This window comes from Triticum aestivum, chromosome 1B (assembly GCF_018294505.1).
Source record: "Triticum aestivum cultivar Chinese Spring chromosome 1B, IWGSC CS RefSeq v2.1, whole genome shotgun sequence".
In the NCBI taxonomy this organism is placed as follows: domain Eukaryota; kingdom Viridiplantae; phylum Streptophyta; class Magnoliopsida; order Poales; family Poaceae; genus Triticum; species Triticum aestivum.
Window position 1 is genome coordinate 695,602,004 of NC_057795.1, and position 8,561 is coordinate 695,610,564.

An 8,561-nucleotide genomic window follows, 5' to 3' on the forward strand; every position below is an offset into this window, starting at 1 on the left:
ATCCAACCCATTTTTCATTTATGGATTGAAACTGCAGTTTGAAAACGCGGACACAAGAAGCTGGTGTGCTGGACAACCCATGCCCGTGAGGATGCGCCTCCACGCCCACCGCTGTGGGTAGTTGATCTTCGGCTTCAAAGTAGCAGGTCTTGTCTGATGTGTAGTAGGGTCGGTGAGTCGGAGGCGGCGCTCGCTCAAGCGTGGGCACCAGGACGCCGATTCCGAGAAAGATCCTTTTTTTTTTTTGGAAGAAAAAAAAATGGCCACAAGAGAGAGAGAGAGTAGAGCAGAGTAGAAGAAAAGATACTGGGCCACCGCCTGGGACGGAGAGAAGCCCATTTTAGTAGCACCACAGGCCTGTTTATCCTGCCTCCATGCCCGCCATGGATATATATCCTTCCAATCCAATCCAATCCAATCCCAACCCTAGCGGAGCCCAAAGCCAAGGAGAAATCGCTCGCTCGAACCCTATCCTCTCCTCCCCTCCCCTCCCCTCCCCGCAGCCGCAGGCACCCAAAACCCTAGCGCCGCCGCGCCGGATCTTTCTCTGCAGCTCGCCCCTCCCCCCCCTACCTGCCGGATCCATCCATCCATCCATCCATGTGAGTCTCTCTCTCTCTCGGTCGAGATCTGGTTGGTTGGTTGGTTGGTTTCTAGCTAGGCTAATCTAATCTAGGGTTTGTTTGAATCGAATCGAATCGAATCGAATCCAATCCAATCGAATTGACACGAGAGAGCTTGGTTTTCATTCAGGATGGGAGAGGCCAAGGAGAACGACGTGTACGAGGAGGAGCTGCTCGACTACGAGGAGGACGACGACAAGGCCCTCGACGCCTCCTCCGCCAAGCCCGCCGCCGACGCCGCCCAGGCCAAGAAGGGCTACGTCGGCATCCACAGCTCCGGATTCCGCGACTTCCTCCTCAAGCCCGAGCTGCTCCGGGCCATCCAGGACTGCGGATTCGAGCACCCCTCCGAAGGCAAGCCCCCTCATATATCCATCCACCTACTATACTTTTTTTCTCGACTTTAGCCGTCCATTAATTAATTACTACTTGAATAAAGAAAATTTCACCCTGCTGCGAAAATCGACCAAATTAATAATGAGATGCTAACATAACATCTACATACTTGTAGCCTGTCAATGTAAACAAATCTAACTGTTTCAATACTAGTGTAGAAAATTAGGTTTCGACCCTAATTCATTTCGCCATTTAGTCTAGGAATAATTAATTACTTGTCTCTGTTAAATAAATGCGAAAAACATGCCAACCAAATTAACAAGAGATGCGTAAACTGCAACATACCGACCCTATTAATTAATTAATAGGTGCTCAACATAACATGTTTACAATAACATACTTGTAACCTGTCAATTTAAGTTAAGCTTTAAGCCAAGCTAACAGATTCAATAATGTAGCAAAATTTTTGGCCGGAATCGGGCTTTTTCAGAACTACACTTCTGATTGTGAAATGGCAATATGCCATTTACCTTATTACTTTAGTGTGTTCGGCAACTATTTCCTTCAGATCCTGGCCACATGATCTCTATTAGGCTACATGTCTAATTCAACTCAACTGCATTTTTTGTTGTTGTTTGTTGTTTTGCTTGCTGTGTGAATCTCATGTGTAGTATTTGCTATGGTGTGGACTGCACTTTGGGTGCTATGTTTCCTATTTTCCTGTGCATTTTATCCAGTCAAATTCTGGCCAAGTTTAAACACTTAAGCTTACACTTTCTGCTTTTTCAAACATTGGTTTTGGAACTGGATGTATGGAGTATGAACAAAGTCAACTGAACCAACTTTGCTATTCTCAGCTTTACTTAGTCAACTTTGCTATATTACCTAGTCCATCGTTTTTCAACTTTGTTGTTCTCAGCTTTATTTAGTCAGCTTGTTGATGATATTCTTTCGTTGCTGGTATGTATGCAGGTATACTTTCTCCTGACATTTCCCGTTGGAGGGAAATATGGTAAAACTTTCCATTAACCCGGGACCCAGAAGCTTCACTTTTTACTCACTGGGGTGCTGCTCCGATTTTATTTGGTTCCTTCCTCCACATCAGTGCAACATGAGTGCATCCCTCAAGCAATCCTCGGAATGGATGTCATCTGCCAAGCAAAATCTGGGATGGGGAAGACTGCTGTCTTTGTCCTGTCGTCTCTCCAGCAGATCGATCCTACTGCTGGTCAGGTGGCAGCGCTCGTATTGTGCCACACCAGAGAGCTGGCTTACCAGGTGGGTTTATGAATATATGCTTTGTTCTATTCCCACACATTTTCTCCCTTGTTTGCTCATTTGCCGCCCTTGTCTTGTGCAGATTTGCAACGAGTTCGAGAGGTTCAGCAAATTTCTGCCTGAATTAAAGGTTGCTGTATTCTATGGAGGTGTTCACATCAAGAAACATCAGGATTTGCTCAAGAACGACTGCCCCCACATTGTTGTGGGCACACCTGGGAGGATTCTAGCTCTAGCTAGAGACAAGGACCTCTCTTTGAAGAATGTGAGGCATTTCATTCTTGACGAGTGTGACAAGATGCTTGAGTCACTGGGTAATTTGTCATCCTTCACTTGCTGCTATCATATCATTATGCCCTTGACTGGATGACAAATATGTATGCATTCTGCAGACATGCGGAGGGATGTCCAGGAGATTTTCAAGATGACACCTCATGATAAGCAGGTCATGATGTTTTCGGCAACTCTCAGCAAGGAGATCCGTCCCATTTGCAAGAAATTTATGCAAGATGTAATGCCCCTGCCTAATGTCTTATCTCAATTGCACAGTGCATCATATTTAAGTCGTGTCCTCCACTGGTTATCAGTTATCAATAGGTTTGTCCTTGTTTTTTGTAATCTTACATGTATAGAGTTCTCTCGTCAAGTCGTTTTTTTCTTCTGTTTTCCATTACTACCTTGCATAGGGCAATACCGTGGAAGCCATTTATGAGTCTTTCAATTGGTTTGGGTATCTGTCAGTAGCTGTGGTCAGTTTCTGTTGGGAACCAGTCTGGAGGTTAACTATCTGGACTCTTAGTTTGCTGCACTTAGTCACGCACATATGGAGTTAGCTGGTGGATGTGGAGTTTCAGTGGAGTTTAGCTGGTGGTGGTTCTGGTTCTCATTTTCAATGTTGCCATATGTCAGCCTGGAATTGTCTGTGATGCACTGTTGCAATGGCTGATGAACTTGATTGGAACAAACATGGTGTGCAACAGTGCAGAACTGAAGTTCCACGCGGGGGCAGCATCTTCTGAAGATGAAGGAATTCAGATACTTGGAATGTACCTGTAGATTGATGCTGGAATGCTAATTTCTTTCATCTACCATTTGTTCCCTTACAGCCTATGGAAATTTATGTTGATGATGAGGCAAAGTTGACCCTTCACGGTCTTGTTCAGGTAGCTTTTGTCGTTTTACACTGTTTTGCACGTTCATTTCACTAGTTTTTGTTCAACTGTGTGATTATACTGTCTTGTTTTTGCAGCACTACATAAAATTGACAGAGTCAGAGAAGAACCGAAAATTGAACGATCTCTTGGATGCTCTCGATTTCAACCAAGTTGTGATATTTGTGAAGAGCGTTAGCAGGGCTGCAGAGCTGAACAAGTTGCTTTGTGAATGCAACTTCCCTTCAATCTGCATCCATTCTGGCATGACCCAGGAAGAGAGGTATATATATATGTGCTCTCTGCTTCATGTTGTTGAATTGCCAGTTGTTGTAGTATGGTGGTCTTGTTGTTCTCTTGCTCAAATTGTGTGTAAATTTGTTGGTAGTTGTTTCTCCTGGTTGTTGTGCCTGTGTGGGAAGAAGCATATGGTTGCATATACATATAACCATCTTTTCTAACCTATGAAATACGTAGTTGTGAATTATTTATCAACTGGTGCTGCAGATGAGATGCTATTTTGTGCTATATACTAATAATAGTAATAATGATTACGGCACTTGGTTGTTAATTTTGCAGGCTGACCCGATACAAGAACTTCAAGGAAGGGCACAAGAGGATTCTTGTGGCGACGGATTTGGTTGGCAGAGGGATCGACATTGAGCGTGTCAACATTGTGATAAACTATGACATGCCTGATTCAGCTGATACCTACTTGCACAGGGTAATACTCCATGCATGCGTGCATGTTCCTTGCTTGGTTGGGATGCTGCTGCTGCTCTAGGTAACCTAGAAGCTAACTTGGTGGTGATGCATGCATGCAGGTTGGAAGGGCTGGGCGTTTTGGCACCAAGGGACTCGCCATAACTTTTGTTTCGTCGGCCTCGGACTCGGACGTCCTTAACCAGGTTGGTCCATCTCTGTTTTTGGATTGCATGATTTTGATCAAGTGGAGTGACAAGGAAGATTGTTTTATGAATGAATGAAGGTGCAAGAACGGTTTGAGGTGGACATCAAGGAGCTGCCTGAGCAGATTGACACTTCAACATACAGTAAGTGGCGCATAGATAGCTGGTGGGTTGTTTGGAATGTATAATCTGCTGTCTCTGATTTGTTTGTTTCTCCATGGCATGATATTGCAGTGCCGTCGTAGACCCGCGCCGACATTGCAAGGAGGACGGAAGGAGAAGATGGAATCCTTGAATGTTTTGCTTGAAGTGATGCTGTTTTTTGCCTGCCCTGCCCTGCCCTGCTGCCGAGGGAGGGAGGCAGCAGGAGCAGCAGCTGTACCCTATTTAGTCTGTCTGTTATTTAGTCTGAGAGATGTTGGTTTGTTACTTAGGCCAAATGATGAAATGATTTTACTTGTGCTAGAATTGGATGGATGTATGATGCATGGTTTGCTTTGAAATTTTAAAAATCATGATTATTACCGTAGTTTTCAAACCATCATTATATCGTCATATTATTATTTATCATATCCCAGATTATATTTTTGTTTCTTGTTTTCCATCCTCGCAAAAAATTTGTTACATCTCTTTTTCTGCTTCTGCTGCTGCATGTGAGTCTATTTTCTCATGGCCAACAAATGCATTTTTAACCGAAATGAAAATCAGGTGACAAACAATTAAGATAATCTAAATATAAGTCCTTCATAAGAGATTTAAGATTCTATATAATAATAATACATATATTTGTATATAGTTTATTATAATAGAATCTCTAACCTTTTCGGCATTTTTGACAAAGCCGTAGCTCTTATCTGGCGTGCGTGCAGGACAAATCTTAACATCCGTTCTTGTGTATCCTTAAACGTCCGAGCCATCCGTTCTTGTGCCAAAATGTTACCATATAGTCAGGCGTACAAATAGTGATAGAATGCTTATTGAAAAGAGAGGCCGAGGATATCCTCTTCTTATTGATGTGAAATGAAATCAAGGAATACAAGTCCTCAAGTGTTACAAATATGGTGGTTGGGATGTGATCACTTCTAACTCTAGCCTTCTTGCCTTCTGTTGGATGAAACTACTATTGGGTGCTTTCGGCATTGTGATTACTCGGTGCATGTTAGTGAGCTCTGTGTTGGTTGTGTTCTTCCCCTTATTCTCTAAGTGACCTCCGACCCTGTTGAGTGTCAGGTGTTCGAGTGCTTGTGCTTGATGTGACGCGACCTCCTTTGGTTCAATGAACAAATCAGGGTTGGGTCACATCATTTGGACCGATAAGAACCGGCTCGAGTTATGCCATGCATACATAATCTCTTCGACGGGTTGTCACACACATAGTTCTCTTCTGGAAGCAAAGGGTGGAAGTCATAACCGTTGTCGACGGTGACGAAAATGTGATTTTTTTTCTTTCATGTTTCCGCTTCTCAAAGATTCCGCAAAAAAGAACATCGAGGAAAATGGGATGGAGTTTTCTGCCCATGATAATAAGGCTACCATCCTTCACAACTTCTTCCACAACCTGCGGCTTTTTCGCCTATCCGACCTCTATCCGGTGCAATTTCCTCAGTTATGCCACTTAGACTTCGACTTCTCCACTCAGTAAATTCAAGAAGCTTTCTTTAAGATGGACGTGAATGCCAACCCGGGCCCGATGGCATTGGACCAGGTTTTTACCGAAATTTTGGCACAACATCAAACTGATCATGTTTCATTTTTTCGATGACTTCGCCAACTTGCGGGTGGATGTCGAGTGCTTCAACAGATCCCACATGATCCTCCTCCCCAAAAAAGACTCTGCCAGAACCCTGTATGGCTTCAGACTCCCGATGGTATTTCCATCACTACTCTCTTGACTTCGAAAACAAACTACACAACCCCCTACCTATGGAGAATATTAAACGAACGCAAAATCTCATGTCCTTGCCAACAATGGCACCTCTACCTTCTTCTGGCTTGTCTCCTCCCAACTCCGCTCGCAGACACCTACCCACACTTCTTCTCCGTCTCCATCTCAATCTCACCCTCAGTTCTGGCATCACATGTCATGCAGAATGGTTTACTCGCTACTCTGCAAAACCGCCTAACCAATGTTGCTTCTATAGAGCTTGCGTTTGTTTTGTCTTTTTTGCAAGATGTTGCCGCCAGTGATGCGCCCGACGACAGGTTCCTCACCCACGGCTCCCCGTTCTCTTCGAGGTGCGCCTACTCAGTGGTCTCCTCCGACCACAAGATCGATCTCAACGCGGGGCACATCGGGAGATCCAAGGCTCCTACCAAGGACAAGATCTTCGGCTGGCTTCTTCTTTGTCGTGATAGGTTTAGCAAGATGGCGAACTTACATCGCAAGACCATCTCTCCTCTGGCTCGGACTGTCCGCAGTGCGACATCACTCATGAGGATGCGACGCACCTCGCCATCCTTGGCCGACGCGCGGCACAGGTCTGGTCCCTCTTGGGGCTGCAACCACCTCACTCCATCAACCTCGTTTGGAATACCACAACGCCGGTCGGCCTCGACATCAACATTTGGCCCACTGTCTATTCTCATCCCCCCCCACCAGCACCCATGACACAAAGCCATGTCCTTTCCTCTCCTCTCTGCTCATCCACCATCGCCTGCCGTCGCCGTTCGCCTCACGTTTGCCATCCCCGTGACCGGCGAGCACCGAAGATGAAGTAAAGGCAGGGCAGCGAGCGACAAATGTGACTGGGCGAGGAGGTGTGGCTGTCCGTAAGGGCATGTCACAGAGCTCGCCATGACCAGTGGGGTGGAGGATGCGACGCGACGCGACGCTGTTCTGGTGGGTACCCCGTGGACCTATATATTCCGTTGCACAATTTCGCAGTGACGCTAAGCATTGGTGTGACGGAGTGGTTTCTCATCGAGTATGACTAGAGCTTACGTGCTGAGTCCGTGTGGATCCACCCCATCATTTTCATATCAGGAGGACGCCGAGCTCGTCCGAGTGGTGGGGCACCAGGACAGATCACTTTAGGTTTTCTGAACTTGGTTTAGGAATTTATTAATAATTTTCACTTCCTACTCCCTCCGTAAACCAATATAATTAAGAGCGTTTAGATCACTGTATTAGTTTACAGAGTGAGTAGTTAGATGACAGATTGAGAGACCAATTGGCAAACTATAAGCGGAGACTCCATGGACTTCTCAGTGAGTGATGTTGGGACAGGAGGAAGGAAATAACATTCCATGGGTAACTCGAATGGGAAAAGGTCTATGGTGCCACTGTCCTACTGCTCATGTCTTGGTTTGCAGATCGACACACCAGAATGGTACCCACGCGGCTGGCTTGCTGTGTCTGGTCCTACTTTCTGCAGAATGAATTTTCTTAAGATTGCTACTTAGAACATGTACCAAATAAAAGGAACACTTAGAAAGTGGGTTACAAGAGCTGAAGCTCATTGCAAAGAATTTCTAGGTACTATTTTTCTCTACTTATCCACTAATCTACATGAAACAAGCCCACCCCTAATAAGTGTATACCTCAATCAGTGCTAGAAGTTATGGAGGAGGTTGAAAAATAGGATGTTGTTTTTGATGGCCATAGGAATTATAGAAATATCAGTAGTAGAAAATGTATGTGTGAATAAACCAACCATGGGGTCTTTGATCAAATAGCCTTACACTACTAGGGAAAAGCCTATACACAGAATTTTAGCAGTAGCGCGCGCCAAAAAACCGCGCTGCAGATACACATATAGCAGTAGCGCGTCCCGGCCTAAAAGCGCTACTACAAATATTCCCACCACTAAGCCGATCGGCTACACATAGTAGTAGCGCTCTTTTAGAAACAGCCCTGCCGCTAATTTTTTGTAGCAGCGCGTTTATGTGTAAGGCGCTACAGCTAACGGAAATAAAATAAAATGAAAGCAAGTAGAAAAGTAAATGAAAATGAAAGAAATAGAAAAAGGAGAAAGGAAAAAATAAAATGTAAAGAAAAATAAAAGAAAAAAGGGAAAAAAGGAGAAAGGAATAGCAGTAGCGGGTTTCAGGAAATGCGTTGTAGCCAACTTAGCTATAGCGTGTTTTCGGAAACGCGCTACCGTTACGTTTCACTTAAACAGCGGTCCCCCCCCCCCCCCGGCCACCACTTCTTCCCCAAATCCCTCGCCCTCGCTGCTGTCTCCCCAACTCGCCGTCGCCCCACTTCGCCGCCGTCTCCTGCCGGCGTGGACGCTTGCAACCAGTTTGTTGGCGCCTTCACGGGC

At 45.2% G+C, this 8,561-nt stretch overlaps 1 protein-coding gene across 3 annotated transcripts; it reads left to right on the forward strand.

Annotated features, from left to right (window-relative positions):
• The first annotated feature begins 378 nt into the window (after positions 1–378).
• On the forward strand, positions 379–4,866 carry LOC123149969 (DEAD-box ATP-dependent RNA helicase 15). 3 transcript variants are annotated; one of them, XM_044569765.1, is made up of 11 exons: positions 403–602; positions 754–977; positions 2,065–2,237; positions 2,320–2,551; positions 2,630–2,748; positions 3,344–3,400; positions 3,487–3,671; positions 3,968–4,112; positions 4,213–4,296; positions 4,377–4,440; positions 4,531–4,866. In XM_044569765.1, coding segments are annotated over exons 1-11 (1,296 nt in total). In that variant the 5' UTR covers positions 403–600; the 3' UTR covers positions 4,542–4,866. The 3 variants fall into 3 exon arrangements, 1 of the variants encoding a protein (XP_044425700.1); XR_006474892.1 differs by having other exon boundaries at positions 379–602; positions 4,213–4,440; XR_006474895.1 differs by lacking the exon at positions 403–602 and having other exon boundaries at positions 1,932–2,237; positions 4,213–4,440.
• The last annotated feature ends 3,695 nt before the right edge of the window (positions 4,867–8,561 follow it).